Source organism: Puma concolor, chromosome B2 (genome assembly GCF_028749965.1).
Source record: "Puma concolor isolate L17-30 chromosome B2, mPumCon1.1.hap2, whole genome shotgun sequence".
Lineage (NCBI taxonomy): Eukaryota > Metazoa > Chordata > Mammalia > Carnivora > Felidae > Puma > Puma concolor.
Genome location: NC_141671.1, coordinates 122508722 through 122530584, shown reverse-complemented (window position 1 = coordinate 122530584; position 21863 = coordinate 122508722). Strand labels below are relative to the sequence as shown.

Below are 21863 nucleotides of genomic sequence, written 5' to 3'. Positions count from 1 at the left end.
CAGCTCCCAGCTCGGTATTTTTGAGGCCACTATAACACCGCTTCATACAAACACTGACCTCTGTGGGTCCAGAAATAACTGCCCTTAGTCATTTCTCAGTTGGGGGAAACAGTGTGTATTTTTGTTTAAGTTCCTCTGGCCTAGGATGTGGATGACAGCTTTCATCAACAGCCGAGTGTTACTTTTATACATGTACATTATCTCATTTAATCCATCCGGTAACCCCAGGAAGGAAACGGATTATAACCATTTTCAGATGGAACAGGCTCACAGGTGAAATGACTTCCTAAGGCACGTCCAGAAAGGATTTCCTTCTAACTTCCAGCCGGATGCTCCTTCAGCTGGATTACTGCCTTACAACACTGTGTTCTGAGCAGCACCCAGGACCCTGGAAACCATTCTGGGGTGACTGAGAACAGTGGGAAAGGATCGGCCACAAGAGAAAAGTGCAGTTTCTCCAGCCCCTCAACATCCACATTTTACCTAGAGCAGGTCTGCCTTTGTATTGATAGAAAGATGCTCGGTGTGACATAGTTTGTGCACAAAGGATTCTCAGGCTAGAAGAACTGAAAAATTACTGTCCTACAAAAATGTTACACTCTAAAAACGTGTGCTGTGGAAACGAGATTCACGTAACAAATGAAAAGGACCGAAGACACTGACAATTTCAAGCTTAGACAACCATTAGGTAGTAGCAGGGTTGTTTTTTGCTCTGCAGAAATAATGGCCCTGTTCACTTTTGCTATTAGCAGTGAAAAGTCCTTCTGAATTGTCAACGAATCACCAGTGTGACCTCACTTCAGTCCTCAGTCCTCAAGGTCATTACTGAAGACACTGGGGCACTGAGGAATTAAACCCGGTTACAAAGGGTTCTCAACTGTAGAACACCTCAAGACCTCTAACACGATGACACGACCATCAAATGCAGGTATTCCCTACATCTTTTTGGCCATCAGCCTATCCACAAAGACTATCAGTTAACATGTTTCAGATCTCATTTTTGCAAGAAAAAAGTTGGGGAAATACTCTATTCTAGTGGTTCTTAAAGCATGGTTCATCAGCTTCAGTGGATGTTTATTCTAAATGCAAAATCTTGGGCCGACCCCCCCCCCCCCCCCGCCAGACCTACAGAATCAGAAATTCTGGGCGTGGGACGCAGCCATCTGTGTTTAACAAGTCCTGTGGGTTTATGGTGACTCACACACACGTTTGAGAAACACTGTTCCAGTCTAAGCCCCTGCCACTCTTACTGCTCAGAAGCCTGCTCTCCACACAGCAGCCAGTTCTAAACCATCATGGCACTCAGCCCAAAACCCTCCAACACGCTGCACCTAGAATAAATCCCCAGTGCCTTGCGGGAGATGACACGGCCCCCTGCTCACCACTCTGTTCTTACCCTGGGTCAGTCCCTCCCCGGTTTACAACCTTCCAGCCACACTTGTTCATATTCCTGGAACAGTGGAAGACTCTTTCTGTGGCAGGGCCCTCCTGTGCCCTCTGCTTGGAATGCTTCCCCCTGCTCTCCCCTTCCCCCAACATCTGCATAGCTAGCTCCTTCTTGAAATTCAGGTCTCAGCATCATCACCTCCAGGGTCAGCCCCTCCTCCCCCCAGGCCACTCTCTACATGACCCAGGTTCATTGCCTTCACAGCAGTTATCACTATCTGCAATGATTTTGTTTGCTTGTAAGCTCCCTGAGAGCAGGATGCGGGTCTGCCTTGCGGTAAATATTTGTTAGATGAATACAGTCCCTCGTGTCCCCCATTTCCACTTGTGGTGTGTGGTGAGGTTGAAGCTCCCCAAAGCCCTCTTGGTCCCCTCTGAATGACCCCTGAGCTGTGTGTGGTCTCCAGCTTCAAAAGATGGGTCTGACCTAATATCCCTTATTTAGCTATTTCTCGATATGCCAAGATATTATTGTCTTCCTGGCCAACAGACCATGCCAATTTCCTCTGATGTTAAGAAAAATGTCAACGATCAAATGCCTTTTAGAAAAATATAAATAATAATTCAATAAATAGGGTCATCTAAGTTGTTTTGCATGAAATTCAGGAAGGGTGCTCTCATTCTGATGAGAAAAAATAGAGCCTTAAACAAATTTTTCTTTTAATTTCCTTAAATTGTCCTGAGTAAAACATTATTCGACGCGGTCAGTTCCAACAGGCTCCCCTCCTGTGAGAAGAGTGTAAAAATGCAAGGACTTAGCTATAAGACGGACCAGGTTTCCAGTAGATGCAACAACATTTATCATTTCGTGCCCTCGGTCAAGTTTCCCGACCCCTCATAGCCCTGGGTTTCTGCATCCATCCAACCTGGATCACAGGAAGTTCCAGCAGAGTCTTCCAGAGAATTAAGTGGGATAACAATTGCGAAAGCGATCAATCACAATTTTTTTGAGTGTTAATTCATGCCAACTGTTCTGCTAAGTCCTTTAAACATGTTTTCTCTTTAATTCTTATTCACGACAGGCAGTACTTTTCCCATTTTACAGAAATTGAGGCTGAGGGATTAAGTAATTTGCCTGAGATCAGAGAGCTACAAGCATCAGCACTGGGTTTTCTTTTCTTTTTTTTTTTTTTTTTTTTTTAATTTTTTTTTTTTTCAACGTTTATTTATTTTTGGGACAGAGAGAGACAGAGCATGAACGGGCGAGGGGCAGAGAGAGAGGGAGACACAGAATCGGAAACAGGCTCCAGGCTCTGAGCCATCAGCCCAGAGCCCGACGCGGGGCTCGAACTCACGGACCGTGAGATCGTGACCTGGTTGAAGTAGGACGCTTAACCGACTGCGCCACCCAGGCGCCCCTGCACTGGGTTTTCAAAGTCAAGTTTATTTAACTCGAAGGTTCTGGTCCTTAACCACTATCCCTACTGCTTGTGAAATGCCAAATACAGGCTCCATCTACCACACGGTAGGTATTTTACAGATGGAAGGTTATCTTCCCTAAACTTTCAATAGTGCCCCTGATTCTTTTCCCATTCTGTGCTGCCATGAGGTACTGATATCTGTCTGCCACAATCCGTTTCACTGAATGTTTCTTAGGTTTTGCTTCATTTTTAAAAAATTAATTTTTTTAATGTTTTATGTATTTTTGAGAGAGAGGGAGAGAGAGCGAGCGAGAGCAGGGGAGGGGCAGAGAGAGAGGGAGACACAGAATGTGAAGCAGGCTCCAGGCTCTGAACCGTCAGCACGGAGCCCAATGTGGGGCTCAAACCCACCAACGACAAGTTCATGACCTGAGCCGAAGTCAGGCACTTAACCGACTGAGCCCCCCAAGGCGCCCCGCTTAGGTTTTACTCGTGGATGAAAAAGTATCCCAATCATCTGAGGGAAGATAACTCAAATTATTTCAGCTTGAGGAGAACTCACATAACTACCTACACAGCACCTCACTAATTGTCCTCACTCTTTTTAGTATATGTCACTTATTGCATCCATGGCAGACGGATTGTGTATGCTGTGTGATGTGCTGTAGCAGAAACGAGATGGGCTATGGAGTCAAATAGTCCTGGGTCATCTCTGCCACTGACTGGCTGTGTGACTTTGCACATATTTTATTCCCTGAATATGCTTCCTCCCCTAGAGACGGGGAGAACCACCTCTCTCTTGCAACTGTTGTGACACTTAATGCCTGGCACACTGGGGGCACTAAATAACATTAGTTGCCCTCCTCCCCTCACTTTGCCCCACACCTTCTGTGAGCTCTGCTATTTAAAACAGAGAGGGAGGCAAACCATAAGAAGCCCTAAATACAGAGAACAAACTGAGAGTTGATGGGGACGGGGAACACGGGTGACGGGTATTAAAGAGGGCACTTGTTGGAATGAGCACTGGGTGTTATATGTACATGACGAATCACTGGGTTCTACTCCTGAAGTCAAGACTAAACTGTATGTTAAGTAACTTGGGAATTAAAAAAAAAAAAAAAAAAAGAAAGGAAAGGAAAAGAAAATGTCTCTATTCTGTATTCCAACAAAGCTTTTTGACAGTATTTTAGGATAACGAAGCTTGTGCGTGAAGTGAGCCCTGCATGTCCGGGTGGGCGTCCAGGGAAGCGACACGGTTATTTCAACGATGCACCAGTGCTGAGGGAAGCATGGGCATTTTGCTGTTAAAACTGCTCTTAGAACCAGTCTGAAAGGCAGCTCGTTATTAGATTTTTTTTTGTGGCTCTCCACCCGTCTCTGCCTCATTACCGGTGCCCTTCTTATCCCAAAGGGAAGTCCATATTCAGTTCTGGGATGGGTGCCACTTTATGATATTTTTGAGAAAAAGAAAAAAAAACTATATATATATATATATATATATAGTCACATTTTGACCAGGCTGCTTATTTATCACCTGGGGTTCAAATGATCTTACTAGTATTTTAAAGGTCAAAACCACCACAAAAAGGATGAAGATTTGAACTGGGAAAACACTTTAAAAATCTCAAGGTCATTCCAAAAGATGAGTTCCACCACTGATCTGACACAATGGAAGCAACATGGATATCTGGGTAAAGCCTCTAATGGTGACTATTTTGAAGGGAACTTTATTTGGATTCGTATGTTCAAGTTAGATTATTTTAAACATTGATGTAACATGAAACTTGGCCATATAAAAATATTGCAATCAGTTCAGCAGGATTTACCATGTATTCCTCAGAAGCCAAAACTATTCCAGAAGAAATGCTTTAGATTATTATCTGGAAACTTTATTTAGACTGTATACTCTACCAGTAATAGAATTTTGAGTGTGCACCCCCAATTTATATACAGCTAATTTACTCATATATTATATACATATTCTTTAATTGATAATAATATGCATGTATTTACAAAGTATGTGCATTATGAAACATATAACAATAGTTTGCAAGACAAAAATGTGTGTGTGCGTGTGTGTGTGTGTGTGTGTGTGTGTATACAAACTATTTTCTTTCCTTATTTCAATGAAGCATCTTGTGTATATCTCGCATATATGCATACATTCTGCTCTGGAGACCACTGTTTTTAATGAGGATGACTGTCATAAAGGGGCTAAGACCTCTTTTTCTATATGGCTGGTAAGCAAAACTGTTCCCTTACATAGCTGTTTGGTCACATATATTACCTACACTAAAAGTCACATACAACGTAGATTCATCAAGAGTGTGGTAGTTGTGTATTTCAAGTAGGAAACACTTGAACGCAATTTCATCATTACTAGGCAAGGCTTAACAAACTTGCTAAAAATTCTGTGTTGGGCTGACGTGAGACCCTAAGAAATAATGTAACACTATAAAGGACAGGGAAGGCATTTCTGTAAATAGAATATGTTAAAAGAACCAAAGTTAGATAACTTTGAATATGGTAATTGACTCTGGTCAGAATATGAATCCCATAGAGTCAGAGACTCACCTAGCAATGGCCTGAACCATTGTGTTTCCATCTGACAAGCACCCTGGAGGTACACTGATCTTTGTCACGGCACCTACACAGCGAACACCAACGCGGTCCTAAGAAGCTAGCCAACCAACCGTGAAAAGCATGGCAGGAAAGAAGGAAGGGGAATCTGTCTCTGAATGTGTGTGTGTGTGTGTGTGTGTGTGTGGGGATGTGATTTGCTGTTCATATGCTTATTCAAAGTTACAAAAAATACTGGTGTTCCTAAATCCAAAGGATCTCTCAGACAAGAGATTACTTCCTTACTTCAACTGGCATTCTATAGCAACATTTAGTTCTGAAAGTTTCCTTATTAGAGAGTAAGATATGATTTTATAATATTGAAAGCCCATTTTAATTTACAGAATAATTTTTCTAAGATGATTATGTCAGAGTAATGAGCTTGCTCTTGATGTAGAAAACCCAAAGGCATCTTGAAGAAAGAAAACAAATTCAATTTCGAATTACTTTTGTAAAATTCGCCAGTTCTCATCAAAGAACAATGAGCCACTGGAAATCAATTAAGAGCAGATTTGACAGCCTGAAACAAAAACTTAAATGTATTTAAGTTGTGCTAGATTTTTGAACAAGATAAAATTCTAACCGAGTGTCTTGGAGTAAAATTTCTTGATCCCTTACCTTGCCATACTTCTGAGCATAAGACCCTGTGAGCAGTGAGTGGAAAACGATGATGGTTTCGTCCAAGTCCCAGACAAATACACGCTGAAGAAAAAAATAAATATCAAACGATCATCAAATTCTAAGGAAACAGAAATCTCTACAAATTGAACACATCTGACTTTGTTGTTGTTGGATATAATCTCAATACCATTTCAGAAAAAGCTGTGCTACTCCATTAATTTTTTTTCCAAATTTGCCACGCACCCCCCCTATAAAACCAGAGGGGTGAGAGTGACACAAGTAATCATAAGCTTAAAAGTCAGATGTCCTAATTTGAATGAATGTTTCCAAATACTTACTTGCAGTGAACGCCCCAAAAGTTAATCTTTCACCTCGTGGATTCATGAGACTTTTCAATTCATGCAAAGAACTAAATTTTTTTAAAGTATTTCAAAAAGTCAGTGAGTGATCCCTAAACAGAAATTGCGAAGTATAGACCTTCGGGTCAGATTAGGCCATCCGATGGGTTGTTTAGCGTGCACAGGGTTTAGAAAGATTTCAAATTATTGATCAGCATTTCAAATTCACGAGATTTCACACAAACTTCAGGGCTCTAGCGGCAGCGGAGAAACTGGAAGATACGATAATGCTGACTGACATTTCACATGGCAGTGATGGGCAGGCCCCCTTAGACTGGGCCAATGTTCCCTAAGCTCCACAGTCTGCTGGCTCCCTGGCCCAGTTCACTCATTTATATCACCTGCTGGGTTCCTGAAGGCCTGGAATGTGCTATTGTCACTCAGCTGAAGGAAATGATTAAAGAGGCACAATGACTACTATTTTATTTTACCAAATCTGGAAATTTAGGTTTTTTTCTTAACTGAAGGTTGCAGTTGGGTAAGAAGTAACATAATACGGTTAAGAATAATTTCTCCTGATGTTTTATAATAAAGATCAACCTGCTCAGTATGGGTATATCTCAAATGAGCTCTCAACCAGAAAAAGATGACACATGGAGACTTTTACAGATATCAAAATGTTAACATGTATCAAATGATTGTTCTTTTCCTATTTTCAGAAGACGACTTTTCCTTTCCATACAGATTAATTTTACCTTTTTAAATTTTATCGACCCATATACACATCTTTTGTTACCTTAATACTACGAAATAGAGTGTCTCTCAGAACATCATCCTACAAACAATGGCTTTATGTTTTAAATTTCCATTTAGGCCAGTTAGAATCAAAAGATGTAATTATCTCAGGCCTAGAATTTGTAAAGTATCATCTTTTTTAAGTTGTTAGTGTTTTTAATTTTGCCATTACAATGGATGAACTCTCAAACTTGGGGTCCACTCATTTCATATCTTTTTTTTTTAAGTTTGAAGCTTTATGGAACTATAAGGTGTAGAATATGTCATTCAGTAAAATAAAACATCATATTCCACTCTTGGAGGGTAAGTTGGCATACCTCTAGGTCACTGTCAGGAGGTGGGGAGGGATTATTTTTCCGGCCTCTTCCTCGGGACTTTGACCCAGAACTCCTGCAAGTTCTCTCATCGAGGTCTTTGATAGGTGTGGAGGGGCTCTGCACAGTATCAAACTCTCCTAGGAATAACAGGATTTGCATCAACAACAGCACTTCATTTTTAGATCATGTATGAGTCCTTGTTATTAATTATCTTAACAAATCCATATACGTCAGAGAAAGCTCCTCATGACAAAGAAAATTTATAACCCAAATAGACAAAATCGTGATTCTGTTAAAAATGTTCCAGGTCACGCAAATCCCCTGTAGTTTCAGTCTATGTGATCTATTAAACATGAGTGTGTTTTATATTCTGTATGTCCTCACCTTCGCTGTCTCTACCCTTACCCACATATTTATCTACATTTATATCTATTCTCACCTCCTTATGTCAGAGCTCAAAGGAGGAGATGTCTTCTTCTGGATCAATCCCATCTCCCCACCTGCAAATTTGACTCCCAACTGAATCATGCTCCATTAGTTAAACCCTCTCTTATCTTCCTTCCAATGTCTTGCTTTTCTGTGGGCCACAGACAAGTTTAAAATCCTTCCCATGACCTTGCCTTTCTACCTAGAAGGTATCTGCTTGTTATCTTCTCTTTTTAAACTGGTACTCCTTAAAAGAATATGCATAACAGTGCTGTCCAAAAGCAATAGAATGTGAGCCACAAATAGAACCACATATATAATTTAAAATTTTCTAGAAGCCACTGTAAAAAATGTAAAGAAACATGTAGAATTAATTTTGTTCACATATATTAACTGACCCAATATAACCACAATGGGATCATTTCAGCATGTAACCAATATAAACAATTATCAATGACATGTTTTACATAATCCCCTCTTCATACAAGGTCTCTGAACTCCTGTGGGTATTTTACACTTACAGCAGACCTCAGCCTGTACTGGCCACACGCAAGTGCTCAACAGCCACATGTAGCCGATGGTGACAATAGTGGACAGCACATTTGTTGCCACTTCCTGACACTGGATTTGTCATAATCAGTTCACCAAAATTCTGATAAAACTACTCTGACTCAGAGTCCCCGCGAACCACCCAAGTAACAAATGCAATAGACAGACTCGGTCCTTATCTTCTTAGATTCCTGTGCTGTGTTTGATCCTCTTAAACACCACCTCCATAGTGCCATTATTTGGCAGCTGATACCTTGCAGCTTCCCAGTTCTGGAAGCTCTATCAGCAGTCCTTCTCTGTTTAGGAGGCATGGACTCCTTTTCCTCCTTCCATTCCTCGTATGTTGGTATTTAAGAGTTCCAAACTTCGGTCACTCTCCTCCTCATTCCACACCATCTGGGCGACCTAACCCTTTCATAGGTTAATCACCCTCTCTGTGATGACCCACACACAGATCTATAGGTCCAGTGAGGCCACGTCCTACAGCGGTTTCAGACTGCACCTAACTGACTTCTCCATGTCCCACAGGGACCTCAAAGACTGACATGTCTAAAGTTGGTGATAGGGTGTCTTATCAGGAAGGAGCACTGAGCAGTGGCAAATCTACGGGAGGGAGTTAAGATAGACTGAGGCAACAGTGAGGTGCCATAAAACCTCACAAGTCACAAGAGTCAGACTTACTCTATGACTTGGAGCACTTCACTCAATCTCTGAGTCCCAGTTTCCTTGTATATTAAAGCATGGGCAATCATAGCTACTTTGTAAATTATGGGGGTGAAAATGATATATATTTAATTTGATTTAAATCATACGCATAAAGCAAAAATTTCTAGGATGGTCTGATGGCAAGCTACAATAAATTTAAATGATAACATTTTTAAATATAAAGAAGTTATGACAATTATGCTTCATCATAAAATTAAAGAAAAATAATTATGAAGACAGCCAACCACTTTCTGATTGAAATAACCAAATATGAACAAACTGGATGAATATTTAGGTAGTATTTTTTCTGAAGTGTTCCAAATAAATAGTGATTTTTACATAGCTAACCTCTAATTATTTTTAATGGTTATAACATTTTCTTTGGAAAACATTGTGCATGTCAGGACAGCATCAAAAAAAAAAACAAAAAACCAAACATGTCCGTGTTTCAAATAATATTTGCTCTTAAAACACTGTTAGCACATTTCATATCATGGGTCTCTGCTATTGACCATTGAGAATAGACAGTGTAATACAAAGTTCTTTAGTTTCTGGTTGAATATCACCCTACCTCTAGTAAATCGTGTTTGAGCTTACTTGCACAGGTATTAAATGAGGCTTTAGGTATTTATTTATTTATTTATTTATTTATTTATTTATTTATTTATTTTAATTTATTTTTTTTTTCAACGTTTTATTTATTTTTGGGACAGAGAGAGACAGAGCATGAACGGAGGAGGGGCAGAGAGAGAGGGAGACACAGAATCAGAAACAGGCTCCAGGCTCTGAGCCTTCAGCCCAGAGCCTGACGCGGGGCTCGAACTCACGGACCGCGAGATCGTGACCTGGCTGAAGTCAGACGCTTAACCGACTGCGAGGCTTTAGGTATTTAAACACATGCCAACTTAAAAAAAATATATCACACAATTTTTTTTTTCTATTTTTAGTTATTTTTTTTTAGCCAGAATTTTCTTATGGTTACTCTGCTCTGCAAGTCAAATGTTCTTGTTTGGATAAAATACTGATTCAAATTAAGCCTCATTTATTAAGTAAGCTTATAACAATTTTTGGATCGCATCCTATAAAAACTTGTCTTTCTACTCATTACAGACCAATTTTCAGCTGTTAACTATCATGGAGCAGCTTTGCTCTTACAAAAATGCAAGAGCTGAAAGGTAAAAAAAAAAAAAAACTTGCAAAATTCCAAAGCCATTGTGCTCAGTTATGGGTGACTGACTGTTGACTGGATCCATAAAGGAGGAGTTTGGCAGGAACCAGTCAGCTATTAAATGAACGAGGAGCCAGCTGCTAAAGAGCAGGAGGAGGAAGAAAGGAAAAGACTGGTCACAGGAAGTGTCCAGGTTTCAGTAAAAGTAGGAGCCCTTAAAAGGGCTCTAAGAATTTGGACAAAATATGGACAGAAGTGTTTCGATGAGAGCGCAGGCATATCCTTTTAAGAAAACTATGACGAGTAGCTCCACGTTCATGAAACGTTTGGTATGTGCCACGGACTGCCTTCTTCCTTAAAAAGTTTACTGAAATATGTGTTCGGCTCTACTCACTGCTCATTATGCTGCCCGATTCTTCCATTTTACAACCTGGAATGGTTGTTTGCTTTTTCCTTCATGTGGCTAGAACTTCATTATATATGTATACGGCGCTTTGGTTATTTGTTAATCAACATTAGGCTATTTGAAGTTTTAGGCAGTTACAAGTAAAGCTGCTAGAAACATTTTTGTTCACATCTTGTGGACATAAGCCCCCATTCCCCTAGGGTATATACTCAGAAGTGGGACTGCTGGGTCAGGGGGAAGTCAGGTATTCATCTTCAGTAGACACCAACCACCTTTTTACCAATGTGGTTCTACAAATTCTGACTAGCAGTGAGATGCCCAGTTATTCCACATCCTTGCCAATACTTGGTATTGCTAGCCTTTTTTATATTAGCTATTGTGAGGGTATGTTGGTATCTCACTGTAGTTTCAATTAGCATCTTCTTGATGAATAATGATGCAAAAACACTTTTCTTTCCCCATTTGGGAACTTCTTTTTTATGAGGAAACTGTTTAAATCTTTTGTCCATTGAAAAACTTGGGTCATCTTTTTCTTATTGATTTGTCAGAGCTCTTTATTGTGAAACATTCTTTACACACACACCCCCATATGTATATATACATATATATATATATTCTTTACATATGTGTGTATACATATATACATATGTGTGTGTATATACAGGTGTGTGTATAAATATGTGTATATGTGTGTGTACACACACACACACACACACACACACACACACACAGAAATATATATATCTGATTTAAATCTCACTTTGAGCCAATGAATTGGGTCCTTCATTACTCTCTTTTAACAATGGGGAAACGGGAAGGTTGTGAGATTTTAAGTTAACTTATCAAGATGAAATAGCTTGTATGTGGAATGCCGGTATAATTTCAGAATCCTTGCTTTAACCACTAGGCTACCCTTCCTCCACCAAACAGCAACAGATCCTCCAAAGAGGTCAAATTTATCTATCTATCAAAAGAATAGATAGACTTTATACAATTTCTGGGAGAGTGAGGGCCAATGAATTCTTTGAAAGATCTTCATAGCAAAATTGGAGGTCTTTCAGGGTGTGTGGGTGGAATCTGGGTTCCTACAGATAACCACCCAGGTAGAACTGTACGAGCCTCTATATCTTTTGAAGGCGCTATCCTTTCTTCTGATAAAGGGTAAAACCAGGAACTTGAGCTCCACTGGTCATTAAATATTTGTTGACACTTTTTTTTTTTTTTTCTAAGAGAAAGCTGTTAATTCCAGTGTCTCTGCCAAATTTCACTCAGGTAATTGCACTAGGGAACTTTAGTGCTGCAGGTAGGGAAAAGGCGAATTGTCAGAGAAGTTAAATGTGGTCAGTCCTTTCTATCTAAATCCTCTTGTTAGCTTCCATTAAATAAATGAGCACTTTACTTTCCTTCCTGTCCTTGTGTGAAATGCCACGAAGCTATGGAAATTCTACCGAGTTCTGCCTAAGAAACTGGCTTCTTTTCAAAGAGTGAAGTGATCTTACTATATCTTTTACTTCTCTGAAGCAATTGTAAAGTTTAATTAGCTAACGTATTGCAATGTTTGCCAAGGTCTCAGAGTAAAGGATGATACTATTACAAATTACTAATTATATTTAATTTTATAGATGGTAGTTTCTTTAAATAGACTGTCAAACTGCCTAATAAGGTAAAGTCAATAACTGAATGCTATTTGCAGTTTCCAAATAACATTAGTCGTTACCAATTGCCATAGGCTTTTTCTTGGGCCAACGCTATGTGTGATGAACAATTATTCTTTAATCAGAACAGAAATGAATAAATGCACCTTCCAAGTTTTAGATATTTAGATCCAACCTAATTCCATTTAAGCTTATCCCTAAACCACAACAACCAGCCGTCTTTTATAGAACATCAAGCATGTTTCTATTTTAAAAATTAGAGAAGTCAACAGTACATGATTTATGAAAAAATGTGGATGTAATTGTTAGGGCTCTGTTTTAACTCCAAAATGCAGCACTGGTTAACGGGAAATACTTTTCATACCCTCGAACTAAGTACCTCAAATTTCATCAATAACGAATCCCACAGTTATCAACTTGTTTGCTTTTTGGATGCATGCCAGATCTGAAAAGGCAAAAGTCAAACTTAAAACTACCTTGTCTGAAGGTCTGGGATCACAGACTCCCCTAAAAATCCAGACATGTATATTCTTTTAATTTTGGTTAAAAGAAGAATATAATTAAAGTAAAAATTATTTCTTCTTTAAATATAACAGCAAGTCTGATAAGATCTGAAAATTGTGTCGAACTATATTTGTTGGCATTAGCAATCAATGGAAACCTGAAGAAATTGCACCCTGATAGTGAATATGAGAAAGTTACATGTAGATGTGTCATACCAAAGTCACACATTGAGAACATCTACATGCTTGCATTTAGTATTTAAATATAAATAAAATAGCTATTCTGAATATTTATTACTTTTTAGTTAATGGAAAGTATCCATCTGTGTCTATCCTACAGAGAAAACTCTTGTGATAATACTGAAATTAGAGCTAAATCAACCTTTTACTCAAAGTGTTATCCAGTGTATATGTATTTAAAAACACCATGGTTTTCACTCATGGTGGTTCTATTGTAGTAACACAGTCTGCCCGGTCCTGTCTATCATTCAGTCTCCAGGATCTTGATCATCAATTACTTCTGTGATTTTGTTTTTGAACACAGTCATCCTACCCTGTTCTCCCCACACACTTAACTATTGAGAAAAGCCTTTCCCACTGTGATAAGATACCTCCTTATCTAAAGTATCTTCACTGTCTGTGAAGCAAGTATTCTGAAATCACTCATTCTTTAAATTAAGGTCATTTTCTTGATGAAATGCAAGTACTGACTCAAAGAGGATAAGGACAGATTTAGATCATGGGATTTAGGCTGAAATGACGTTCAAGTGAGTCAGGCACGGAGGCATAAAATTTAAGGGCTTTGAGAATGAATGTTTCCTTCAATTTGTACCTCTGGTTTTCCTGGCTTTACCTTAGTCCTGGCCCTGCACAGGATATAACTACTCAGAGAGGCTGAGGCTAGATGAAAAGCCTCAACGGGAGCCTTAAGGGGACAAGGACCAGAAATTCAAAGGGGCTGTGTGGTCACAGGAGAAAGGATCTAAAGCGAAGATAAGAAAAAAGAAACTGAAATATAGAGGCACCAAAGACAAAGTTTAGTATACATACTAGACCATATTCCCTCAGATCCACAGTTAGATCAGAGACACTATTTTGAACAGAGAACAAAAAAGAAAGGATGTCACCATTTCATCAATTCACGATATAAGCATATGTTGGCTGTTCCTTAAAGTGTCAGCTTTATTTGAACTTCTTGTTCAAATTAGTTTTCTTGTTAATATTCCCTTTTCTGACACTCATACAATATTAATTATCTGCTTGATATTTGTCTTGTTTATCAAATGGAAGTTAAAGGAATGCAGAGAGCTCATTCCTTTAACAGTAATTGAAACATCAACAGTAATTGGTTCCTAATAGGCACTCAATAAATAATTGTTAAATGGCCTTAAGTCTTCTTGGAATCACTGGTCCAACTAGAAAGAATTTATAGTGTTGTGCCCATGTTTCCCTATTTTCTTTCCCTTCCAACACTGGATGAAAAATAAATAGAGATGAGCCTGAATCCTGCAAATAACTGAAGTCAGAAAAAAAAAAAAAAAAAGCTTGGACATACTAATGGTGTTTATAAAAGTTCTTAACTTCATTTTCCTTACTGAATCTTGATAGTTCTTTATATATTCTGGATATAAGTCCTTTAGCAGATGTGTTTTCCAAGCACTTTCTCCAAATCTGTGGCTTGTCTTTTTATTCTTGGACAGTGTCTTTCAAAGAGCAGAAGTTCTTGATTTTATGAAGGCCAGTTTCTTTTCTTTTAGAGATTGTGTTTTTAATGTACCTATAAAATCTTTATGTAACCCAAAGCCACAAAAATTTCCTCCATGTTATCTTATAGAAGGTTTATAGTTTTAGGTGTTTTTTTTTTTAATGTTTGTTTATTTTGAAAGACAGTGTGTGAGCAGGGGAGAGAGACAGAGGGAAAGAAAGAATCCTAAGCAGGCTCCACACCGTCAGCAGGGCTCCATCTCATAAATCATGAGATCATGACCTGAGCCCAAATCAAGAGTCAGACGCTTAAACCCGTGCGCCACCCAGGCACCCCTACAGTTTTAGTTTTTATATGTATTGTATGTATGTGGCATGAGTTACGAGTCATGATTCTGTTTTGGGGTTTGCTTTTTGTCCTTGCTGTTATCGTTGTTGCTATTTTTGCATATGGATGTCCAATTGTTCCAGCACCAGTTTTTGAAAAATAAACAAAATCCTTTATTTTCCAAATGCCTTTTGCACTTTCGTCAAAAATCCATTTTCTAGTGTATGTATATGGGTCCATTTCTACAATCTCTATTCTATTCCATTGTTCTGTGTATCTATCCTTTTGTCACTACCACACATTTCTGATAACTGTACTTTCTAATGAGTCTTGAAATCAGGGAATGTCAATCCCCAAACTTTGTTCCTACTTTTCAAAATGATTTCAGCTACTCTAGTTCCTTTGCCTTTCCTTGTAATTTCAGAATCATCTTGATGATTTCTCCAAAAAGTCATGCTGGAATTCTGGATAGGATTACAATGAATCTTTATTAAATTTGCTTTTAACCTTAAATACTTGAGCTGCATCAGCAAATTCAAGTCCGGTAGCACTGCAGATCAGCTTCAGACAACGGAGAATACAGTGGATTTTAAGTAAGTGCTAATCAGACAAAGATATTAAACTACCTACTAATATCCTACAAATCCTAGGAATGTAGGAAATGTTCACTGGCTAGAGCTACTGATGACTCACCGAGATGAAGGAGTGACACAGTCTCTCAAGCTTAAGGGAAATATGATCAGTTATACCCCAAGAAGATAATATTACAGCTTTTCCAAGTTGTCAAGATCTTTACAAAAGAAAGAATATCAGGCAAAAGGTTCACTGGCCTTTTTGTATCCATATCAACACATACACACACACACACACACACACACACACACACACACACACACACACACAAAGTCATTTGAAATTAAAATCTCTTAGCCATCCACATCTAAAAGAAGCGTTTTCTGAAATGCCAGAAGAAAAGCCTCATCTTATATAGTTGTACTGGCACAGATTAAACATCAGTATAACTATATCAGAACTTTCAGCCTTGCTTTTGAAAAATGTTCTTTTTCTCCGTATTATTAGACACAGCAAAACATAAAAGTATTTCACCTGGATGAAGATCTGTACCTGGTTGGCTAGTCAGTCCCGGAAGAGATTCCTGCAACTGATAGGTTGAGGTTGAAGATGATGTGCCATCAGCTGTGTTATTTGATGTCATATATGCTCCATACGTCGATGCTGAGTAATACTGTGCATACTGGTTTTGGCCAAAGGCTGTGTAGGATGGATAATCCTGAAATAACAATTGAGACATGTGTGCACTCGAAAGAGAAATTACTCCTGGCATGCTCGAAAGCAAAGCAATCACTATGGCAACTGAAAGATTAGCGTTTGGCTCCGTTTGTTTCAGAGTCCACGGTTTCGAGGGGATTCTAGCGAGTGCACAGAGTTGTGAATGACCCTGCTGGTTTTGCGAACCAGGTCCCGCACATAATTCTCCATCTTCCTAAAGGTTGCATATTGCTTCACTTATCTGTAAGTACTTATCCAAGGATGTACATCATAAGGTCTTATGTACTGGAAGAGGAGAGAAGGAAATGGAATGAATTCATATTCACAGCATATCTTTTAATATCACCAGTAAGGAGACAATATGACTGCCCTTTCTCAGCTTCCATAGGGACCTCAGTCTGCATTACTGTGATTTCTATTACCCTTCTAGGTTACTCTTGATCATTATGCATGAAATAAAGAGTAAATAAAAGCAAATGGATACTAGCGTTTTTTACCCAGCCCTTTAAAGGCTATGGCATCTAAGGTCTTGACCTAAAAGTCTGAAGTGAGGTTTTCAAATATTTAGTTCGCTTTGTTTGTTACAGGGAAAAAAGAATTGGATCAACTTCTCTGACCTGCTTTTTATTTAAAAATCCTAAGAACCTTAAAGTGATCTAAATAATCCTTCAAAATCCTTTTTACATATTAAGGTAACACATAAAAATTTGTTGCACTGTTGGTGTTTAATGTATCTGGCATGTTTTAGCCCAAATTGTTATCAGTGATGACAAATCCTTGGTCAGGATTAAGATTTCGTGGTACACGTTCCTAAGGAAACAAAGTCCACATTTGATGTGGTTTCCCCCCCGCAAAGAAGAAATTCTTTATATAAAGTAAATATGTGTATAAGCAAATATGTGTATTATCAAAAAGGATTAAGTATAGTTGACCCTAGAACAACAAGAGTTTCAATTGTGCGTGTCCACTTACACACGGATTTTTTTTTCGATAAATAAAATACAGTACTACAAATGTATTTTTTCTTCCTTCTGATTTTCTAAATAACATTTTCTTTTTTCCTAGCTTATTTATTGTAAGAATACAATATATAATACACATAACATATAAAGTATGTGTTAATCGACTGTTTATGTTATCAGCAAGACTTCTTGTCAACAGTGGGCTAAATTTTAGTTAAGTTTTGGAGGAGTCCAAAGTTATATGTGGAGTTTTGACTGTGTCAGGGGTTGGTGCCCCAAATCCCCCATCAACCATGTTGTCTGGTCCAACTCTAATATGGCAAAACACTAAAAATCTATTTGACTGTTCATTTCGGGACCTGATGTTCCCTCACTGCCACCTGTAAACCAAGGGAAAAAAACCTCTCAGCAATACTTCGACAACATAATTTCTCAGAGTAAAACGTGTAGCTAGTACTTACTTTGTGTCAGGCACTGTTCTAAGACTCTAAGTCGATTTACTCATTTATTCCTCACAACCACCTATGTGGTATTTTTACCCCATTTTACACTGAAGGGGACGAAGGCACAGAGTGGTTATGTGACCTGCTCAAAGTCAGGCAGCTAGCAAGTTTCAGAACTGGAAATGGAACCCAGAGAGGCTGAGGCCACCATCTGCGTGCTGAAGCTCCCTCTAAGGCTGCGAAATGCCCATACGGGCAGATGAAATTACAGGAAAGGTCCAGGCTACTAGCTTCTTGTGCCTAAAACGTCTTTTCATACTCAAATGTATTTCAAAGATCTTCCCATCTCTTCATTTCCTCTACTGTCACCCTAGTCCAAGTGACCGTCACTTCCTGTTGGAACCAACGGACTGTTTTTCTAATTTGTCTCATTTTTAGGTTTGGCTTTCTCCAAAGTGCTGGAAGCCAGAGTAGTCTTTTCAAAACATAAACTTTATGATGCTATTCTCCTGCTCAAAATCCTTTAATAGCTTCCCATTGGGCTTGGAATAAAATTGAAATCCCTTACTGTAAACTACAGAGCTCTACACATACAGGGAGGGCCCTGCCTATCTTCACTTCAAGTAAGTTTCCCCATCTGCCCTCATGCACAGACTAAACCCTACCCTTCTTTGAATTCTCTAGCACACTAAGGATTTCACCTCTCAGGAGTTTGGTACCTACCACCTCCCATGCCCAAACATCCTGGCCCTCCACCAAATTCTTAGAAGCACTGGCCTGAATGTTGCTTCTACAGGTACGTCTTCCGCAAAATCCTCCCTACTCAATATTAGATTCCTATTAATATTTTTTAATAGGACCCTGTTCTGTCTCCTCGCACTTTTCAATTCTATATTATGTGTTTATTGGTTTATTGTTTGCTTCTCTCAGTAATTAAGAAGCTCCAGGAGGCATGAATCAGGTCCTATCCACTCCTGTCCCCTCTTACATGTCCCCAGCATATAGACCAGTTCCTAATACCTAATAACTACTCAGTAAGTATTAACTAAAATAATAGACTGGTATTCCAACCATGGTCCAAAATACAGGTTATGTTATATTGGAGCCACTGGATTTAATTTTTTTCAGACAGTACTGGATCTATTTTATAACATGAATCTGTCTTCTCCTTTATGGATCTTTTTTAAATCCTCCCAAGCAGAACAGAGAAGTCTTTCTTTCATGCATATATTTCTATTAGTATATTCATTATATCCTACCCTCTCTGTTCATATTATTTTCATATCTGTTTCTTTAGAATTGCTTCCCTCCAGACAGCAGAGAACAAGGACATTACTTTTGAAGCTTCAATGCCTAGTCAAAAGTCTAAAGTATATAAATGTTAAAAAATTTTTTTTAAAGTCTAGGGGCGCCTGGGTGGCGCAGTCGGTTAAGCGTCCGACTTCAGCCAGGTCACGATCTCGCGGTCCGTGAGTTCGAGCCCCGCGTCAGGCTCTGGGCTGATGGCTCGGAGCCTCGAGCCTGTTTCCGATTCTGTGTCTCCCTCTCTCTCTGCCCCTCCCCCGTTCATGCTCTGTCTCTCTCTGTCCCAAAAATAAATAAACGTTGTAAAAAAAAAATTAAAAAAAAAAAATAAAGTCTAAAGTATAGTAAGTGCTCAATAAACGTTTGCTATATCAATAAATAAGTAAAATGAGCTACCTGGATTCTGAATATTTTTAAACATAAAATAGGCATGCTGGCTTTGATGTTTCATGTTTTAAGAAACCATATTCCTAACTAATGCCAAATTAAACAGTTTAATTCTATCAAAAATACTATTTTTCCACACTGTTTAATAATCATGATTTCTGTTTTGCCTTTTGTTACGTTAATAAAAATTAAAAGAAGGCAATTAATATAATTCCTTCAGTAAATCCAAAGACCCCACCTGTGCAATAAATTAGATTTTAGAATACATAAAAAGCCCAACAATTACGTTAGAGTAAAATAGTGTATTGCCTACCAAGGAGATCAACTACCCTTGTATCTCAACTACTCTGAGCATGACTGAGAACAAAGGAATAAAGACACAAGATTCTTAAGTGTCATTACAGTCACTCCTCAGAAACATTCATTCTTCTTCCACACATAATTCTAACAAACTAGATTTCAAAACTCACAAAATACTAAAAAAACAAACAAACAAAAAAAAACATAACTAGGAGGGGGACTAAGGACTGCTAGGCAAGCACAGTGACAAAAACAAAAGAATGACAGCTGTCAGGAAAGTAGGAATCAAACGTTTATTAAAATGAATCAGAACTAAAAGAAAAAAAAATCCAAGAGGCATTTTGTTCAATAACAAAGATTTTGGATTAAAAATGCCACAACTTAATTACTGGTTGTAATTCAACCTCTTCATTAATATTCACAATAACTTGAGAAAATAAAATTATGTTTGGTACAACTTAAGATAATAGGAAAATATGCAATAAATTTTGCAATTCTATGCCAAATGGTTAAAAAAAAATCACTGTTTAAAGGTTTAAAGGGCAAACTTTTAGCAACCAGAAAACCTAAAATACCCAGATTAATACAGATCCCAAGAATTCTAGATATCTAATTTTTACTACTTGAAATGCCATCTTTACTTTAAACACAGAAACCTTTTTCTAGGAGAACACGCACTTATATGACAACCTACAACTATTCTTTGGAAATCTGAAAGATATAAAAAGTCGAAATACAGAAAAGCTACGATACCTGTTGTGAACCACTAAAGTTCGTTGAATTGGAAACTGAGTTATTTGCATAAATAGTCGATGATGGGGCAAAACTAGAACCTAGAAAGAAAGAACAAATTGCATTTAAAAAGTATTTCTTTGCAAAATAATAAAAACCTTTCACTTTGCAGAATCCAATGAGAGAAATCTATTTTAAGTTTTGTTAAGGCAACGAAATGTGTAATTTGAAGTTGAAAGATTTATAAGGAAAAATGTGCTTAGTTCTATCCCTCTTGTGACAAGTTAAAGTCTTTGGTACAGATGTCTGCTGGACTGAACAGGAGCATGTGGGAACAGTCTTAAGGACAGCAGCTAAAGACATTTAAAGGTTAAATATCTAGAAGAGCAGAGGTTCTCAAAGAATAAAATATTACACAGAGTAGTTCTAGGAAACTACTGGAACTTTCAAATGGTCATACCAACTGCATACGCACAAAAAACCATTCTAGTTAAACATCTGGATAGGGTTAGCTTAGGAAATAAACACAGAACCCACTGAGAATTAATGCTTAAAGCAACCTGTCTTTTCTTTCTTCCTATGTCCTTTCCTTAGAACCAAGAAAGATGTGAACCAGGGCTTAGACTCAAGGGAGAGCTGCTCATGCTGCAATCACCTAAGGTTCAGAAGCCCCCTAAAATTTTACTACAAGGGGTGCCTGGGTGGCTCAGTCGGCTCAGCATTCGAGTTCGGCTCAGGTCATGATCTCATGGTTCATGAGTTCAAGCCCCATATCGGGCTCTGTGCTGACAGCTCAGAGCCTGGAGCCTGCTTGGGATTCTGTGTCTCCGTCTCTCCCTCTCTGTTCCTCCCCTGCTCACGTTCTGTCTCTCTCTGTCTCAAAAATAAATAAACATTAAATTTTTTTTTTATATTAAAAGTTTACTACAAGGTCAGAAGCTTAATTATTTTTTTTTTAAATTAGGGAAAAGCAAGTGTAATATCAATTTAAAGATTATTTTTTAAAAAATATGTTCTATGGAAGGTTGTCTGGGTGGCTCAGTCGGTTAAGCCTCTGACTTCAGCTTGGGTCATGATCTCACGGTTTTTGAGTTTGAGCCCCACGTAGGGCTCTGTGCTATCAGAGCAAAACCCCCTTCGGATCCTCTGCCTCCCTCTTTCTCTGCCCTGACCTGCTCTTGCATGTCTGTCTCTCAGAAATAAACATTAAAAAAAATACATGTTCTATGGAACGTACCTGTGAAGAAGTAAAATTAAAGACTACTGACACAGCCGATTGTTTTCTTTTTTTTTTTTTAATTTTTTTTTATTTTTAAAAATTTTTTTTTTTTCAACGTTTTTTATTTATTTTTGGGACAGAGAGAGACAGAGCATGAACGGGGAAGGGGCAGAGAGAGAGGGAGACACAGAATGGGAAGCAGGCTCCAGGCTCTGAGCCATCAGCCCAGAGCCCGACGCGGGGCTCGAACTCACGGACTGCAAGATCGTGACCTGGCTGAAGTC

General features: G+C 38.6%; 1 protein-coding gene across 20 annotated transcripts in view; it reads right to left on the bottom strand.

Moving 5' to 3' along the window:
- Positions 1 to 21863, bottom strand: part of EYA4 (EYA transcriptional coactivator and phosphatase 4) — a 317460-nt gene that overhangs the window by 29649 nt on the left and 265948 nt on the right. For 15 of the 20 annotated variants that reach the window (XM_086707889.1, XM_086707888.1, XM_086707893.1 and 12 more), the window contains 4 exons: positions 20382 to 20461; positions 16049 to 16232; positions 7498 to 7634; positions 6045 to 6128 (listed from right to left, as the gene is read on the bottom strand). In XM_086707889.1, coding sequence (XP_086564015.1) covers positions 6045 to 6128; positions 7498 to 7634; positions 16049 to 16232; positions 20382 to 20461 — 485 coding nt within the window. The remainder of the gene's footprint in view (positions 1 to 6044; positions 6129 to 7497; positions 7635 to 16048; positions 16233 to 20381; positions 20462 to 21863) is intronic. The other 5 variants (XM_086707899.1, XM_086707902.1, XM_086707895.1 and 2 more) reach the window with 1 other exon arrangement.